We start from the raw sequence: 19,749 nt of genomic DNA, 5'->3' as shown, positions 1-19,749 counted from the left end.
TCCCTGTTCACCTGGGTGTTAGTCGACTGGTGTGGGTTGCATCCTGGGAGACAAGATTAAGGACCCCAATGGAAATAAGTTAGACAGTCTTCGATGAAACTGACTTTTTTGGGTTATCCTGGGTGGCTAACCCTCTGGGGTTAATTGTTTCTTGGTATTCTCAATAAGCCACACCAACAATGGTGCTACAGCAGCAGCAGCAGCTGACAGTGCTACAGCAGCAGCAGCAGCTGACAGTGCTACAGCAGCAGCTGACAGTGCTACAGCAGCAGCAGACAATGCTACAGCAGCAGCAGACAGTACTACAGCAGCAGCAGCAGCAGACGGTACTACAGCAGCAGCAGCAGCTGACAGTGCTACAGCAGCAGCAGCAGCTGACAGTGGTACAGCAGCAGCAGCAGCTGACAGTGCTACAGCAGCAGCAGACAATGCTACAGCAGCAGCAGACAGTACTACAACAGCAGCAGCAGCAGCAGCTGACGGTGGTACAGCAGCAGCAGCAGCTGACGGTGCTACAGCAGCAGCAGCAGCTGACAGTGCTACAGCAGCAGCAGCAGCTGACAGTGCTACAGCAGCAGCAGCTGACAGTGCTACAGCAGCAGCAGACGATGCTACAGCAGCAGCAGACGATGCTACAGCAGCAGCAGATGGTACTACAGCAGCAGCAGCAGCAGACGGTACTACAGCAGCAGCAGCAGCTGACGGTGGTACAGCAGCAGCAGCAGCTGACAGTGCTACAGCAGCAGCAGCAGCTGACAGTGCTACAGCAGCAGCAGCAGCTGACAGTGCTACAGCAGCAGCAGACGATGCTACAGCAGCAGCAGACGATGCTACAGCAGCAGCAGACAGTACTACAGCAGCAGCAGCAGCAGCAGCTGACAGTGGTACAGCAGCAGCAGCAGCTGACAGTGGTACAGCAGCAGCAGCAGCTGACAGTGCTACAGCAGCAGCAGCAGCTGACAGTGCAGCAGCAGCAGCAGCTGACAGTGCTACAGCAGCAGCAGACGATGCTACAGCAGCAGCAGACGATGCTACAGCAGCAGCAGACAGTACTACAGCAGCAGCAGCAGCAGACGGTACTACAGCAGCAGCAGCAGCTGACGGTGGTACAGCAGCAGCAGCAGCAGCGGACGGTGCTACAGCAGCAGCAGCAGCAGCTGACAGTGCTACAGCAGCAGCAGCAGCTGACAGTGCAGCAGCAGCAGCAGCTGACAGTGCAGCAGCTGATGGTGGTACAGCAGCAGCAGCTGACGGTGCTACAGCAGCAGCAGCATCAGCATCAGCAGTTGACCATGGTACCACAGTATTTCGATAATATTTCTCACCCTTTTTACCACAGGGTTGGCACTAGTAGCTTTCTTGGGGCCCATGGTCACTTATTTTGCAGATAAAATCACCAAAAACACTGTAATAATACGAAATGTTACGATTGTATGCTTGGATGTTACCGCGGAGGCTGGCTTGTAAACAATGCCACCGGCGGAACATGTGCGGCTGGCTCAGGCCGCACATTAGACGCGTCTCGGACGAATAGTGTTGAGCGGGTTTTTTAGCGGTATGCGAGGCAAAATCTTAGCGATAAAATGTATCGGTATGCGGATTCAATGTTATGTGATGCCAACGGTATGTGGGGGTCCACTGTATTTGCATGTATGGGTGCTCTATGTATAATGCTACATAGGTGGAGACAGGCTTATCTCATCTTCAAAATTTTAACAATCATGTTTCCTACTTCATAAGAAGGTTGGCAGATTTAATTGAGTATGTAGATATCATTTTGCTACTTTTAATCTGGAAATGGTATTGTATTGGTTTACATTTTTGTCTGGTGCTGGTGAGCACGTCTCGATCCATTGAACTGGATTTATGCTCTTACTTGGATCAAATTTGAATCCCCCCCCCCCACTCCACAGGTGCTAAATGACCCCCTACAGATTTAACACCTTCCTCTGATTAAAATATAATAATTGTCTTCAATGGCTGATGATGCATCGTATTAAATGAGTGAAACATGGGTGAAACATTTTATAAGAATAAGAAGTTGTTTAATATATTTATAGATGGAGTTGTAAGAGAAGTAAATGCGAGGGTCTTGACAAGAGGCGTGGAGTTAAAAGATAAAGAATCACGCATAAAGTTGGAGTTGTCACAGTTGCTCTTTGCTGATGACACTGTGCTCTTGGCAGATTCTGAAGAGAAGTTGCAGAGGTTGGTGGATGAATTTGGTAGGGTATGCAAAAGAAGAAAATTAAAAGTGAATACAGGAAAGAGTAAGGTTATGAGGATAACAAAAAGATTAGGTGATGAAAGATTAGATATCAGATTGGAGGGAGAGAGTATGTAGGAGGTGAATGTATTCAGATATTTGGGAGTGGACGTGTCAGCAGATGGGTCTATGAAAGATGAGGTGAATCATAGAATTGATGAGGGGAAAAGGGTGAGCGGTGCACTTAGGAGTCTGTGGAGACAAAGAACTTTGTCCTTGGAGGCAAAGAGGGAAATGTATGAGAGTATAGTTTCACCAACGCTCTTATATGGGTGTGAAGCATGGGTGATGAATGTTGCAGCGAGGAGAAGGCTGGAGGCAGTGGAGATGTCATGTCTGAGGGCAATGTGTGGTGTGAATATAATGCAGAGAATTCGTAGTTTGGAAGTTAGGAGGAGGTGCGGGATTACCAAAACTGTTGTCCAGGGCTGAGGAAGGGTTGTTGAGGTGGTTCGGACATGTAGAGAGAATGGAGCGAAACAGAATGACTTTAAGAGTGTATCAGTCTGTAGTGGAAGGAAGGCGGGGTAGGGGTCGGCCTAGGAAAGGTTGGAGGGAGGGGGTAAAGGAGGTTTTGTGTGCGAGGGGCTTGGACTTCTAGCGAGCATGCATGAGCATGTTTGATAGGAGTGAATGGAGACAAATGGTTTTTAATACTTGACGTGCTGTTGGAGTGTCAGCAAAGTAACATTTATGAAGGGATTCAGGGAAACCGGCAGGCTGGACTTGAGTCCTGGAGATGGGAAGTACAGTGCCTGCACTCTGAAGGAGGGGGTGTTAATGTTGCAGTTTAAAAACTGTAGTGATGGATTCCCACCTGCCTTGGTGGGAATCGGCCAGTGTGTTAATAAAAAAAAATAAGAAGTTTATTTCAGCGTGAAACATGTTTGTACAAAGGAGAACAACAGTTGGGTGTACATGCCAGAAGTCCCTTTATGTGCAGAGTATTTAAGGTTTAGACTGTATAGGTACAAATTTTGTTGGATTCTTTTCAGTAATTAGATAAAGCATCCTTTAAGTCTTGTCATTACAGAATGGAATTAGAGCTCTTGGCCAGTTAAGAAATCTTGAAGAGTTAAATATATCACACCTGGAAGCCATCACATCAAAGAGCGTGGAGGAGGCTCTAGGGAAGGAGCCAAGGCCAGGCTTGCGGGTACTTAACCTGGCATCACTAACAGTTGACTGGAAGACCATAGAAAACTTGCCGACAGTAGCCCCAAATCTCGAGCACCTTGATGTCTCCATGTGCATCAGTGGCATAAATGACAAGAGCATTCAGGTTCGATCTTTGTTTTGACTGATTTCTGTATCTAGTATTCTGCATGTGTATAAGATATAACATTATAATTTCTGCATTTATAATAAAATACTTGTGGGAATAAGACACACACATAATCTGTCATTACAGTACAGCCTCTCCTCACTTAGCAGCATACTCATTTACTGATGATTCAGACTTACGATGGGCTCTCTGACCAGTATGCATACCTAAATAATGTACAGACCCAATTTCCTCTTTTCTGTTTATTACAATATACAGTACACTACTATATAAGCATTTTAAATATACTAAAAATGTTATAAATGGTGCAAAGGTAACATTAAAACAATATCAAAGATGTTTAACACAAACCCACTACCATTATAGTATGCACCTTGCTTAGCAATGAATTTGTTTACCGACGTGGTCTTAGGAACAGAACTCCGTTGTTAGGTGAGGAGAGGCTGTACAGGATTAACATGTACACTAAACTACTTGCAGTAGTTTATTGCTTCTTGCTCAAGATTTCCCACATCAGTTTTTGTTCGAATCTGACATTTATTTCTGTACCTTTATAATACGGATATTATATCTTTGCAATTGAACAGTAAATCCTTGATTTTACAGACCTAATATGGGCATGTCCAGTCAGGCCACTTATCTGTTAAATCAAGATAATGAGATTTTGTTGGGATTATAACAAAAATAAACAATTCTGGAAACAACCATTGTCCATTAAATTGGGGTCAGTTAAGTTCATGTTTTACTGTAATGTCATTTTGGTGTTTAAGATACAGTTGTCTCAGGACATTCATTAAATTCCAGATTAGCAAATTTGGATTAGCCAATTGTTTTTTCCAAAAGGCAATCAGGAAATAGGTATAATTATCCAGTTTTTTCTGTCTCCGTGGTTTACACACCCACATAGCTTTATACATTGGTCATTATTTCTTATCAGTGTTAATATTAGCAAGATTAGTGATAAATGAGAGAGAGAGAGAGAGAGAAAGAGATGATCTTTGAAGCACAAAATGAACTCAAATTGGAAATAAAACTTGCTATGCCAACTTAATTTAGTTTTATTTATGGTTTCTAGTTTCAAGGGACTACTAGGACTGCAATATGACAAAAGTTTGTAAGGCCGACTGTATTTAATTTCATTTTTAGGTATCTATGACTGTAAAGTCTCACATTTTGAAATATTTAGGTCTTAGATTTGCCCAATGATATTGAAATTACAGTGCTCAGCTCACACACTGAGGTCCAGTGTTTGAATCCCTGGTACGTCTGGAAACCATTAGGATGTGTTTCCATAAGACACCTGCTGTCCATATTCACGCATCAGTATAAAATGGGTACCCGAGTGTTAGTCAACTGGTGTGGGTTGCATCCTGGGACAAAATTGACCTAATTTGCCTGGAATGCTCTTCATAACAATGGGCTTTCTATATACAGGAGGGCCCCGCTTTACGGCGTTTCACTTTACGGCGTTCCGCTAATACGGTCATTTCAAATTATGACCAAAACTCGCTATACGGCTCCCCCCACCTGACTTTCTAATACGGTCACCTCGCCCCACCCTGTTTGTTTACATTCTTCATGAGCTCAGTAAGCACTAAGTCTCTCCATTTTGTCTGGAAACTCCAAAATTTCAAATGTTTTTAAAAGTTATTTCATATTTTATATATACTCTGATAATTATACTTATGTATACCTGTACTTAAATAAACTTACATACTGTGCTGGCATGCAGGTACACATTAAAATCAGTAAGAGTGTCATGTCTCCAGACGTCATATTAGTAATGATTATAATAATAACTTGTACACAAACCAGACGTGTACACTTTGTTTACAAAACTTACCTTCGCCTGGTTTGTTTACATAACTCTGCGCCTGTACTCTCTCATGCACTCATTCTTTCTCTCTCTCATTTATTCATTTTATCTCATTTACTTACTCCTGACCCTACATTAAGACTACAAATATTTTAAGGTAAGTAATGAGTGAACTGTATATACATTTTATCGCTCTGGGATGCTTAAATGTAATAGAATATTATGTGTAGGTGGGTTGGCCTGGTATGGTAGCCCGGCTGACTACCATACATATTACACTTGATTTTTTACAATAAATACTACTCATCTCACCCTATATTTTAAGGTAAGTAATGAGTGAACTGTATATACATTTTATCGCTCTGGGATGCTTAAATATCATAGAATTGTATGTGTGGGTGGGGTGGCCTGGTATGGTAGCCTGGCTGACTACCATACATACCACACTTGATTTCTTACAATAAATACTACTTGTCTCACCCTAGATTAAGACTATAAATATTTTAAGGTAAGTAATGAGTGCACTATGTGTGTATTGTACTTTTTTATTGTTTTTTGATGCCTGGTTCTATTGCTAACTTAATATATGTTAGTGTAAACTTGTTATCTAGTGTTTATATGCATTTGTAAGTGGAAAAAAAGGGTGTTCCACTTTACGGCGGTTTCCGCTTTACGGCGGTAGCCTGGAACCTAACCAGCCGTATAAGTGGGGCCCTCCTGTAGTAGTATGTCATTGATGTCAGCTAGGCCCATATATCTTGTACATGTATTCTTCTTTCAACACACCAGCCATATCCCACCGAGGTGGGGTGGCCCAAAAGGAAAAACGAAAGTTTCTCCTTTTACATTTAGTAATATATACAGGAGAAGGGGTTACTAGCCCCTTGCTCCCGGCATTTTAGTCTCCTGTTACAACACACATGCCTTACAGAGGAAGAATTCTGTTCCACTTCCCCATAGAGATAAGAGGAAATAAACAAGAACTAGAAAGAAAATAGAAGAAAACCCAGAGGGATGTGTATATATATGTACATGTATGTGTAGTGTGACCTAAGTTTACCTGGAGTTTACCTGGAGAGAGTTCCGGGGGTCAACGCCCCCGCGGCCCGGTCTGTGACCAGGCCTCCTTAGGTCAGTGTCCCAGGATGCGACCCAAACCAGTCGACTAACACCCAGGTACCCATTTTACTGATGGGGAACATAGACAACAGGTGGAAAGAAACACGTCCAATGTTTCTACTCTGGCTGGGAATCGAACCCAGGCCCTCGCCGTGTGAAGCGAGAGCGTTAACCACCAGGCCACCAGAGCCAGTGTCAATAGAAGTAGCAAGACATACCTGAAATCTTGCTTTTTTTTTTTTTTTTTTTTTTTTTTGTCCAACAAACCGACCATATCCCACCAAGGCAGGGTGCCCCAAAAAGAAAAACAAAAGCTTCTCTTTTTAAATTTAGTAATCTATACAGAAGAAGGGGCTACTAGCCCCTTGTTCTCGGCATTTAAGTCGCCTCTTACAACACGCATGGTTTACGGATCAAGAATTCTGTTCCACTTCCCCATGGAGATAAGATGAAATAAACAAGAATAAGAACTAGAAAGAAAATAGAAGAAAACTCAGAGGGGTGTGTATATATGTGCTTGTACATGTATGTGTAGTGTGACCTAAGTGTAAGTAGAAGTAACAAGATGTACCTGAAATCTTGCATATTCCTGAGACAGAAAAAAGGACACCAGCAATCCTACCATCATGTAAAACAATTACAGGCTATCGTTTTACACTCACTTGGCAGGACGGTAGTACCTCCCTGGGTGGTTGCTGTCTACCAACCTACTACCTAGGATCTTGTACATGTACAGTGGAACCTCTACTTGCGAGCGTGTCCACTTGCGAGTTTTTCCAAATACGAGCAGTCGATGGGTCAATTTTTTGCTTCCATACGCGAGCAAAATTTCCACAAGTGAGCAGACCTTAAGGCAGGTTCCTTGACACTGGTGAGGGACTCTTGCTCTTGATCTCAGGAATTGTGTCTCATTTGTTTGTTGGACTTCTTATTGAAACATGGGCAATGTATGATGGAAAGATGCTTCTTAGCGTGCACCAAAAATGAAAGAAATCTAAGCATAAATAATGGAGTTCACTTCTCAGCAATTAGCCACCCCTTTGCAGTAATTTTGAATGGTTTTTATGGTTGTATTCTCGTTTTTTTGGTCTCATTTGATAGAATGGAGATATATTACAGAAATAGATATGATTTTAATTGCTTTCACAACGAAAAGTACCTTGAAATATAGCTCAACCTAGGAGAAATGGTCCATTGCTTGGCTGTTTCAGTGTAAACAATTTTTGCAATAAGGTAAATTTTATATTTTTTGTATGAATAAAAATTACAAATTGTTTATATAATAATAATAATAATAATAAAAATAATATTTATAATAATAATATGTATAATATAATACGTATGTATAATAATAATAATAATAATGCACTACATATAATAATTATAATAATAGATGGCTTCAAAAGGCCGTCACTAGATGGCAGTGTTTACCACAACAAAGAGGGATCGGTTGTGGTCGCTTCCACCTGTTACAAAATGGCAAACAGTGGACCCCTGGTTTGCGATATTAATCCGTTCCTGAGAGCTCATAGTAAACCAAAATTATTGAAAAGCGAATGAATTTTCCCCATAAGAAATAATGGAAATCAAATTAATCCATGCAAGACACCCAAAAGTATGAAAAAAAAATTTTACCACATGAAATATTAAGTTTAATGCACACAAACTGAAGAAGACATGCACAGTTTGTAGTACTCTACTAACAATAGAATACATGACACTTACCTTTAATGAAGATCTGGTGATGATTGATGGGATGGGGGGAGGGGAGAGTGTCGAACTTATTGTTTAGAAGGGGAATCTCCTTCCATTAGGACTTGAGGTAGCAAGTCCTTTTCCAGGGTTACTTCCCTTCTTTTAATGCCACTAGGACCAGCTTGAGAGTCACTGGACTTCTGTCGCACAACATATCTGTCCATAGAGGCCTGTACCTCTCGTTCCTTTATGACTTTCCTAAAGTGGTTCACAACATTGTCATTGTACAGGTTGCGAACACAGCTTGCAGTAGCTGTGTCAGGGTGATTTTCATCAAAAAAAGTTTGCACTTCAAGCCACTGTGCACACATTTCCTTAATCTTTGAAGTAGGCAACTTCTTCAATTTCTCTATCTCCTCTGAAGCAGTTTCCTCAGGTCTGGCCTCTTGCTGTTGAAGATGATCTAGCAGCTCATCAGTGGTTAGTTCATCATTGTCCTCCTCCACCAACTCTTCCACATCCTCCCCACTAACCTCCAACCCCAAGGACTTCCCAATGCCACAATGGATTCCTCAACTGGCATAGGATTCCCAGGGTTAGCCTTCAAAATCCCTTTTGTTTACACATTCTGGCCACAGTTTTTTCCAAGCAGAGTTCAAGGTCCTCTTAGTCACTTCCTCCCAAGCCTTACCTAAAGGTTTACACAATTGAGGATATTAAAGTGATCCTTCCAAAACTCTTTTAGAGTCAATTGAGTGTCTGTGGTCACTTCAAAGCACTTTTGAAACATAGCTTTTGTGTACGGTTTCTTGAAGTTGGAAATGACCTGCTGGTCCATGGGCTGCAGGAGAGGAGTGGTATTAGGAGGCAAAAACTTGACCTTAATGAAGCTCATGTCCCCAGAAAGTCGCTCTGCCAAGTCTGTAGGATGACCAGGGGCATTGTCTAATACCAGGAGGCACTTAAGGTCTAATATCTTTTCAATTAGGTAATTTTTCACATTGGGGGCAAATGCATGGTGTAACCAGTCATAGAAAAAGTCCCTAGTGACCCATGCCTTACTGCTTGCCCTCCACAGCACACACAAATTAGCCTTGAGGACATTGTTTTGCCTGAACGCTCTGGGAGTTTCTGAGTGATACACCAATAAAGGCTTCACTTTGCAATTACCACTAGCATTGGCACACACCATAAGAGTAAGCCTGTCTTTCATAGGCTTATGTCCTGGGAGTGCTTTTTTCTCCTGAGTAATGTAGGTCCTGCTTGGCGATTTCTTCCAAAACAGGCCTGTTTCGTCGCAATTAAACACTTGTTCAGGTTTCAAGTCTTCACTGTCTATGTAATCCTTGAATTCCTTCACATATTTTTCAGCTGCTTTTTGTCCGAACTGGCAGCCTCACCATGCTTAATCACACTATGTATGCCACTACGATTCTTAAATCTTTCAAACCAACCTTTGCTGGCCTTAAATTCACTCACATTACCACTAGTTGCAGGCAATTTCTTTACCAAATCATCATGCAACTGCCTAGCCTTTTCACAAATGATCGCTTGAGAGATGCTATCTCCTGCTATCTGTTTTTCATTTATCCACACCAATAACAGTCTCTCAACATCTTCTAACACTTGCGGTCGCTGTTTCGTAATCACAGTTGCACCTTTTGCAACAATAGCTTCCTTGATTGCCATTTTCCTGGTCACTATAGTAGCGATGGTTGATTGGGGTTTTGTATACAACCTGGCCAGCTCCGACACACGCACTCCACTTTCGTACTTTGCAATTATCTCTTTCTTCATTTCAATAGTCATTAGCACCCTTTTTCTCGAAGGGTTGGCACTAGAAGCTTTCTTGGGGCCCATGGTGACTTATTTTGCAGAAATAAGCACCAAAAACACTGTGATAATATAGAATGTACCGAATGTATCCTTAGATGCGAGCACACTGGCTGGCTTGTAAACACTGGCACACACGGGGCAGTTCAGGCCACACATGGACACGTCTCAGATGAATCGCATATGGTGGGTTTTTTAACCGGAACCGAGGCAAATTTTTTGCGTTAAAATGTATCGAATACTGGATTTATCGGATACCGATGCCATCGCAAACCGGGGGTCCACTGTATTTTATTCATTCTAGAGTATATATCATGTTTCTATGTTATTTATATTGTTTGTTATGTCATATTAGATGAACTGTGATATATAAAAATTATTCATGAAGTATTTTGAGTGGTCTCCAGACAAACTCATCCACTGCCAACACCACCCATACCACTACATGAATGACATATTTTATTCATTTTAGAGTATATATCATGTTTCTATGTTATTTATTGTTTGTTATGTCATATTAGATGAACTGTGATAGATAAATAAGCTGTATAGATGATATTAGCGAAATTATTCATGAAGTATTTTGCCCGGTCTCCAGACAAACTCGTTCACCGCCGACACCGCCCATACCACTACATGAATGACATATTTTATTAATTTTAGAGTATATGTCAGGTTTCTATGTTATTTATATTGCTTATTATGTCATATTAGATGAAGTGAGATAGATAAATAAGCCGTAGCGCTGATATTAGCGAAATTATTGAAGTACAGAATTCCACTGGAACGGATTAATTGCATTTCAGCTAATTTAAATGAGGAAAATTGACTCTGCAAACGAGCAAATCCAGTTGCGAGCAAGGCCATGGAACGGATTAAACTCGCGAGTAGAGGTTCCACTGTACTTGTAGAAATAAGGATATTATTATTATTATTATTATTATTATTATTATTATTATTGTTATTATTATTATTATTATTATTGTTATTATTATTATTATTATTATTATTATTATTATTATTATTATTATTATTGCTCAAATTTGACACACATAAACATTGTGTACATTTAAGGCTTTAATTTAAATTCATTTGTCTGTCTGTCAAGTTAATGTCCACTATTATATTTATGGGGAAGTACTAAACTCAGATGGGGTCATTTGGCATCTAGGGAATGGAAGACTATAAAGTTCAATCTGAGAAAGGTGGGAGCAACCCCAGTTACTTGGATCAAGAATTCCTCACCAGCATAAAAGAACCTTCCCTGAGGAGTGAGGACAATTGGAGTTCTCTCAGATACTTTCCACTTATGTCCTGGAATTATTTTTTTCTTTTGATGAATAAGAGCAGTGTGCCCCATAAAAATATTTATCCATTGTCCATTTACTGAAGGTGGAAAGGTTAAACAAAGCTACAAGGTTCTGGTGACCTATGTTTTGTCCCAGAGACTTATTATTATTATTATTATTATTATAGATGGGGTTGTAAAGGAAGTAAATACTAGGGTGTTCAGGAGAGGGGTGGGATTAAATTTTGGGGAATCAAATTCAAAATGGGAATTGACACAGTTACTTTTTGCTGATGATACTGTGCTTATGGGAGATTCTAAAGAAAAATTGCAAAGGTTAGTGAATGAGTTTGGGAATGTGTGTAAAGGTAGAAAGTTGAAAGTGAACATAGAAAAGAGTAAGGTGATGAGGGTGTCAAATGATTTAGATAAAAATTGGATATCAAATTGGGGAGGAGGAGTATGGAAGAAGTGAATGTTTTCAGATACTTGGGAGTTGACGTGTCGGCGGATGGATTTATGAAGGATGAGGTTAATCATAGAATTGATGAGGGAAAAAAGGTGAGTGGTGCGTTGAGGTATATGTGGAGTCAAAAAACGTTATCTATGGAGGCAAAGAAGGGAATGTATGAAAGTATAGTAGTACCAACACTCTTATATGGGTGTGAAGCTTGGGTGGTAAATGCAGCAGCGAGGAGACGGTTGGAGGCAGTGGAGATGTCCTGTTTAAGGGCAATGTGTGGTGTAAATATTATGCAGAAAATTCGGAGTGTGGAAATTAGGAAAAGGTGTGGAGTTAATAAAAGTATTAGTCAGAGGGCAGAAGAGGGGATGTTGAGGTGGTTTGGTCATTTAGAGAGAATGGATCAAAGTAGAATGACATGGAAAGCATATAAATCTATAGGGGAAGGAAGGCGGGGTAGGGGTCGTCCTCGAAAGGGTTGGAGAGAGGGGGTAAAGGAGGTTTTGTGGGCAAGGGGCTTGGACTTCCAGCAAGCGTGCGTGAGCGTGTTAGATAGGAGTGAATGGAGACGAATGGTACTTGGGACCTGACGATCTGTTGGAGTGTGAGCAGGGTAATATTTAGTGAAGGGATTCAGGGAAACCGGTTATTTTCATATAGTCGGACTTGAGTCCTGGAAATGGGAAGTACAATGCCTGCACTTTAAAGGAGGGGTTTGGGATATTGGCAGTTTGGAGGGATATGTTGTGTATCTTTATATGTGTATGCTTCTAAACTGTTGTATTCTGAGCACCTCTGCAAAAACAGTGATAATGTGCGAGTGTGGTGAAAGTGTTGAATGATGATGAAAGTATTTTCTTTTTGGGGATTTTCTTTCTTTTTTGGGTCACCCTGCCTCGGTGGGAGATGGCCGACTTGTTGGAAAAAAAAAAAAAATATTATTATTATTATTATTATTTTTAATTTATGCAACTCTTCACTCTTAGAATTCTTTACCTTCATATAATATGTATTTTACAAACATTAACAGATTATGTACATATTTCATAACTCTTTGCCTTCATATTATGATGTATATTTTACAAACCTTAGCAGATTATTTGTTGGTTTTAGGCCTCTCTTTCCACTTATACATTCATTGCTTTACATTTCATTCATTATGTTTTTGAAGTGTCCATACCTTCTCAATGTGTCTTTTTCCTTGTGGTGTATTGACTTTCTCTCTTATTCTGTAAATTTTGATTAATTTTGGCCACTCATTTTCTTGATTCCTCTCTTATTTGAAACTTGATAGCTACTCACCCATACCGAGAAGTTAGGTTCTTTCATGAAATTTGGTATTAATAAATATGCAGTCACTGTAGCTTTATTTGTTGTTCATTACCATTATTCTTTCAAATTCCATTTACCCACCTGAACCTGCAGGTTTTATCATAAAAAAAAGTTCAGCATGGGAGATTTTTCTACAATATATTTAGTTGCAATTTTTCACTTTCTAATAATCACATACAAAGCATCTGTTGCATAGTGTTCAAACAAGTATAGTGTAAATTGTATAGTATCAGGTCCTAACAGGGTACTTTCACCAACAGGCTATATGTAAATCCTTAACAAAGCTTCGCATCCTCATCTTAAATGGCTGCACAGCGTTGTCAGACATTGGTCTAGCCGGTCATGGCCTTGGTCAGAAGGACCCAGAGTTGAGTCAAGCAGTAGGTCTCTCACTAGAGAACCTTGGTATAAAGGAAAAAGGTGAGCTTCTTGTTATTATATTTATTCATAATAATTTATGCAGCTTCTTCACTAATCCATAAGTTCAGAAATTAATTTGCATATTATTATAGGTTGAGGTGGTTTAGTCATTTATAGAGGCTGGAAAGTGATAGGATGGTGGGGTAGAATGCTTAGAGGTCATCCCAGGAATGGTTTGAGGGAGGGGGTGAAGGGGGCTTTGAGTTTTAGGGGCTTGAATATCCAGCAAGCTTGTGTAAGGATGTTAGGTAAGAGTGAATGGAGACAAGTGATTTTTAACCCTTAAACGGTCCAAACAGATAGACGTTCAGATTCGTAGTGCTCCAAAAGTAGATCTAATTTTTTTTACATATTTTCAAATATAACAAAAAAAAATGTAGATAAAAGTTTTTTTACACGTTTTCAAATGTAAAACAAAAAAGAAGATCTACATTTTTTTACATACTTTCAGATGTTGAAAAAACATATATATACGTTTGGACCGTTTAAGAGTTAATGGATGTGCTATTCGATTGCAAGCAAGGTAACATTTATGATGGAATTTAGGGAAATCAGCTAGCTGGACTTGAGTCCTGGAGGTAGGAAGAGCAATGCCTCCACTCTGAAGGGGTAATAGGGATGTTGCAGTCAAGAGGATAATCAGCACACTTTTGGCAAGAGAATGATTAAATAATGATGGTAAATGTGTTTTCTTCTTTGGGTCATCCTGCCTTGGTGAGAGAGAGCCATTGTAACCCCTTTTCCTCTATAGCCTACTAAAAAGAAAAAGAAGAAAATTGTCAAAGTGGGATGTTTGAATGTGCGTGGATGTTGTGCAAATGATAAGAAAGAGATGATTGTGGATGTTATGAATGAGAAGAAGCTGGATGTCCTGGCTTTAAGTGAAACAAAGCTGAAGGGGGTGGAAGAGTTTCGGTGGGGAGAAGTAAATGGGATTAGGTCAGGGATTTCGAATAGAGTTAGAGCTACAGAAGGAGTAGCAATAATATTGAAGGATAAGCTATGGCAGGAAAAGAGGGAGTATAAATGTATTAATTCAAGGATTATGTGCAGTAAAATAAAGGTTGGATGTGAAAAAATGGGTTATAGTAAGCATACATGCACCTGGAGAAGAGAGAAGTGTAGAGGAGAGAGAGAGATTTTGGGAAATGTTGAGTGAGTGCGTGGCTATTACTGAACCAAGTGTGAGAGTACTTGTGGTTGGGGATTTCAATGCTAAAGTGGGTAAAAATGTTGTGGAAGGAGTAGTAGGTAAATTTGGGGTGCCAGGGGTAAATGAAAATGAGGAGCCTTTAATTGGGCTATGTGTAGAAAGAGGTTTGGTAATAAGTAATACATATTTTATGAAAAAGAGGGTAAATAAATATACAAGTTATGATATAGCACATAATGAAAGTAGTTTGTTAGATTATGCATTGGTGGATAAAAGGTTGATGGGTAGGCTTCAGGATGTACATGTTTATAGAGGGGCAACTGATATATCGAATCATTATTTAGTTGTAGCTACAGTTAGAGTAAGCGGTAGATGGGACAAAAGGAAAATGGCAACAACAAGTAAGAGAGAGGTGAAAGTGTATAAACTAAGGGAGGAGGAAGTTCGGGTGAGATATAAGCAACTATTGGCAGATAGGTGGGCTAGTGCAAGTATGAGTGGGGGGGGGGCATTGAAGAGGGTTGGAATAGTTTTAAAAATGCAGTATTAGAATGTGGGGCAGAAGTTTGTGGCTATAGGAGGGTGGGTGCAGGAGGAAAGAGGAGTGATTGGTGGAATGATGAAGTAAAAGGTGTGATAAAAGAGAAGAAGGTAGCTTATGAGAGGTTTTTACAAAGCAGAAGTGTTAATAAGAAGAGCAGAGTATATGGAGAGTAAAAGAAAGGTGAGAGGGGTGAGAGAGTGCAGAAGGAGAGCAGATGATAGAGTGGGAGAGGCACTGTCAAGAAATTTTGATGAAAATAAGAAAAAATTTTGGAGTGAGATAAACAAGTTAAGAAAGCCTAGGGAACGAATGGATTTGTCAGTTAAAAACAGAGTAGGGGAGTTAGTAGATGGGGAGATGGAGGTATTGGGTAGGTGGCAGGAATATTTTGAGGAACTTTTAAATGTCGACGAAGAAAGGGAGGTGGTAATTTCGTGCACTGGCCAGGGAAGTATACCATCTTTTAGGAGTGAAGAAGAGCAGGATGTGAGTGTGGGGGAGGTGTGTGAGGCATTACGTAAAATGAAAGGGGGTAAAGCAGCTGGGACTGACAGGATCATGACAGAAATGGTAAAAGCAGGGGAGGATATAGCATTGGAGTGGTTGGTATTTTTGTTTAATAAATGTATGAAAGAGGGGAAGGTACCTAGAGATTGGCAGAGAGCAAGTACAGTTCTTTTATATAAAGGGAAGGGGGACAAAAGAGATTGTAAAAATTACAAAGGAATAAGGTTACTGAGTATACCAGGAAAAGTGTACGGTAGGGTTATTATTGAAAGAATTAGAGGTAAGACAGAATGTAGGATTGCAGATGAGCAAAGAGATTTTAGAGTGAGTAGGGGATGTGTAGATCAAGTGTTTACATTGAAGCATATATGTGAACAGTATTTAGATAAAGGTAGGGAAGTTTTCATTGCATTTATGGATTTAGAAAAGGCATATGATAGAGTGGATAGGGGAGCAATGTGGCAGATGTTGCAAGTATATGGAATTGGTAGTAAGTTATTAAATGCTGCAAAGAGTTTTTATGAGGATAGTGAGGCTCAGGTTAGGGTGTGTAGAAGAGAGGGAGACTACTTCCCAGTAAAAGTAGGTCTTAGACAGGGATGTGTAATGTCACCATGGTTGTTTAATATATTTATAGATGGGGTTGTAAAAGAAGTAAATGCTAGGGTGTTCGGGAGAGGTGTGGGATTAAATTATGGGGAATTAAATACAAAATAGGAATTGACACAGTTACTTTTTGCTAATGATACTGTGCTTATGGGAGATTCTAAAGAAAAGTTGCAAAGGTTAGTGGATGAGTTTGGGAGTGTGTGTAAAGGTAGAAAGTTGAAAGTGAACATAGAAAAGAGTAAGGTGATGAGGGTATCAAATTATTTAGAAAGAGAAAAATTGGATATCAAATTGGAGAGAAGGAGTATGGAAGAAGTGAATGTTTTCAGATATTTGGGAGTTGACATGTCAGAGGATGGATTTATGAAGGATGAGGTTAGCCATAGAATTGATGAAGGAAAAAAGGCAAGTGGTGCATTGAGGTATATGTGGAGACAAAAAAACTTTATCTATGGAGGCAAAGAAGGGAATGTATGAAAGTATAGTAGTTCCAACACTCTTATATGGGTTTGAAGCTTGGGTTGTAAATACTACAGCGAGGAGGCGGTTGGAGGCAGTGAAGATGTCCTGTCTAAGGGCAATGTGTGGTGTAAATATTATGCAAAAAATTCGGAGTGTGGAAATTAGGAGAAGGTGTGGAGTTAATAAAAGTATTAGTCAGAAAGCTGAAGAGGGGTTGTTGAGGTGGTTTGGTCATTTAGAGAGAATGGATCAAAGTAGAATTACATGGAAAGAGTATAAATCTGTAGGGGAAGGAAGGCGGGGTAGGGGTCGTCCTCAAAAATGTTGGAGGGAGGGGGTAAAGGAGGTTTTGTGGGTGAGGGGCTTGGATTTCCAGCAAGCATGCGTGAGCGTGTTAGATAGGAGTGAATGAAGACGAATGGTATTTGGGACCTGACGATCTGTTGGAGTGTGAGCAGGGTAATATTTAGTGAAGGAATTCAGGGAAACCGGTTATTTTTATATAGCCGGACTTGAGTCCTGGAAATGGGAAGAACAATGCCTGCACTCTAAAGGAGGGGTTTGGGATGTTGGCAGTTTGGGGGGATATATTGTATTTCTTTATATGTATATGCTTCTAAACTGTTGCATTCTTAGCACCTCTGCAAAAACTGATTATGTATGAGTGAGGTGAAAGTGTTGAATGATGAAACTATTTTCTTTTTTTTGGGATTTTCTTTCTTTTTGGGTCACCCTGCCTCGGTGGAGACGGCCAACTTGTTGAAAAAAAAAATAGTATTATTTCTGAAATGTTTCACTTTCATAGCAGATTTCTTCAGTTGAATAAAGTAGTAACTAAAATAATGGGGAAAGTTGAAGAGATTCTGTGAGGGAGGTTCAGTCCCTCAATTTTGATAGAAGTGGAAAGATTAATACTGTGGAACTGAACAACTTTTATCAAAGCTGAAGGACTGAGCACCTCAGAATTACTTCTCCATATCATTTAAAGTTGAGGGACTGAACACCTTAATCTCTTCTTCAACTGTACCCATTATTTTGGCCACCTCTATACTCAAATGATGAAGCCAACTGAGCAGGTGTAACATTTTGTGAATGTAAATATCAAAATGATACAAATGTGTCTAATTCATCTATATTATATCTGTTAAATTAGTGTTCTTGGTTTATTGATTGTTGAAAATATGGGTTATGTTATGTAGCAGTTATTCTGTTGAGGGCATAAGTGCCCTCAAGACTAAATAAAGAAAGAGGACATGAATGTATTTAGATATTTGGTAATGAACATGGCTGTTGATGGGTCTATGAAAGGTGAGGTAAGCCACAGAATAGACAAGGGGGAAAAAGTTATGTTGAAGCAACCATGGAAAGAAAAGTTAATCTATGGAGAACAAGAATGTAGTGGTACCAACACTTGTATGGGTGCGAGGCATGGATTTTAAATCTTGTAGCAAGGAGGCTGGAGGCTGGAGGCATTGGAAATGTCAATCTTGAGAGCATGGTATGGTGTGAATATGCAAAGAATTCAGAGTGTAGAAATTGGAAAATAGTGTAGGATGATAACTAAAAGTATATTTCAGAGAACTGGAGAGGGATTATTGAGGTAGTTTGGACAGAGAGTATGGAGCAGAATAGGATGACTAGGAGGGTGTTTAAATCTGGGGTGAAAGTATGGAGGAGAATAGGAACATTTGCTGGTGAGCATTCTTCACTATTTTTTTTTTTTTTTTTTTTTTTTTTTTAGGTTGAATTTGTATATAGAATTATGGTTCGTTTTTATTTTACAAAATGTTTGTGATTATCAATTTTGTCAGGGTTATGGCTACTGTTCATATATAATTTATATCCAGTCATTTAAAAAAATGTTGCAGTACAGTATATGTTGGTTACACATTGTAGTAACTCTTTCTCTGTTGTCTAACTCAATGGATAATTTCCAGGCAGAGATGCATTATGGCTCATTGCATGATTGAGTCAGTTCACACAAAGCAGAAAATGAGATTCATGCACTCACATAGTTGCTCTTCATTATAGATCCATTCAAAGTGCAACTTGGCTCAAGAGCTGAAAAAACTATTCGACAAGAAGCAGAAGTTAAGAGGTACTTACAGAACAACATTGATCAGATTGTTAAGTCATCTGAATACAGCCTGTCAAACCTCATTGGTAAGTTGCTTACAAGTTCTAAATCAATTTACACATTGTAGTATGATACTTAGTTATGATTCATATTAGAATACAGTGGACCCCCGACTTACGATGTCCTGAACCTACATTAAAACGGACTTATGATGCTTGCCAGCATAAAAATTTGACCCCGACATACGTTGGAAAACTCGACTTACATCATTCGTCCTGTACGCGTCCACATGTCTGTCTGGCCTGAGCGCTTCAACTGAGCTAGTGTGACATTGTTTACAAGCTGGCGCGGACGGTTGCATGCATACATCTGATAAATTTTGTATTATTCCAGTGTTTTTAGTGTTTATAACTGCTAAATAAGCCCAAAGAAAGCTTCTAGTGCCAACCCTGTGGTAGAAAGGGCAAGAAATACTATCAAAATACTATCATACCATGGTCAGCTGCTGCTGCACCTCGGTCAGCTGCTGCTGCACAACGGTCAGCTGTACTACTCGAAGATGTGGAGAGACTGTTATTGGTGTGGCTTATCGAGAATACCGAGAAACAATTAACCCCAGAGGGTTACCCAAGAAAGTCAGTGTGTCATCGAGGACTGTCTAACCTATTACCATTGGAGTCCTTAATCTTGTCCCCCAGGATGCGACCCACACCAGTCGACTAGCACCCAGGTGAAAAAGAAAAAGTGCCTGGAACTAGTGCTCATATTGGTGAATTTAAGGCCAGCAAAGGTTGGTTTGAGAGATTTAAGAATCATAGTGGCATACACAGTGTGATAAGGCCTGTTCTGGAAGAAAATGCCAAACAGGGCCTACATTACT

General features: G+C 40.0%; 1 protein-coding gene across 3 annotated transcripts in view; it reads left to right on the top strand.

The window, feature by feature from the left end:
- The window catches only part of LOC128696128 (F-box/LRR-repeat protein 2), a 78,569-nt gene that overhangs the window by 41,967 nt on the left and 16,853 nt on the right, over positions 1 to 19,749 (top strand). For all 3 annotated transcript variants that reach the window (XM_053787217.2, XM_053787216.2, XM_053787220.2), the window contains 3 exons: positions 3,300 to 3,548; positions 13,358 to 13,517; positions 18,824 to 18,955. In XM_053787217.2, the coding sequence (XP_053643192.1) occupies positions 3,300 to 3,548; positions 13,358 to 13,517; positions 18,824 to 18,955 (541 nt within the window). The remainder of the gene's footprint in view (positions 1 to 3,299; positions 3,549 to 13,357; positions 13,518 to 18,823; positions 18,956 to 19,749) is intronic.

Source organism: Cherax quadricarinatus, chromosome 48 (genome assembly GCF_038502225.1).
Source record: "Cherax quadricarinatus isolate ZL_2023a chromosome 48, ASM3850222v1, whole genome shotgun sequence".
NCBI classification, from domain to species: domain Eukaryota; kingdom Metazoa; phylum Arthropoda; class Malacostraca; order Decapoda; family Parastacidae; genus Cherax; species Cherax quadricarinatus.
The sequence above is the reverse complement of the archived record's forward strand: the minus strand, read 5'-3'. Positions and strand labels throughout refer to the sequence as shown.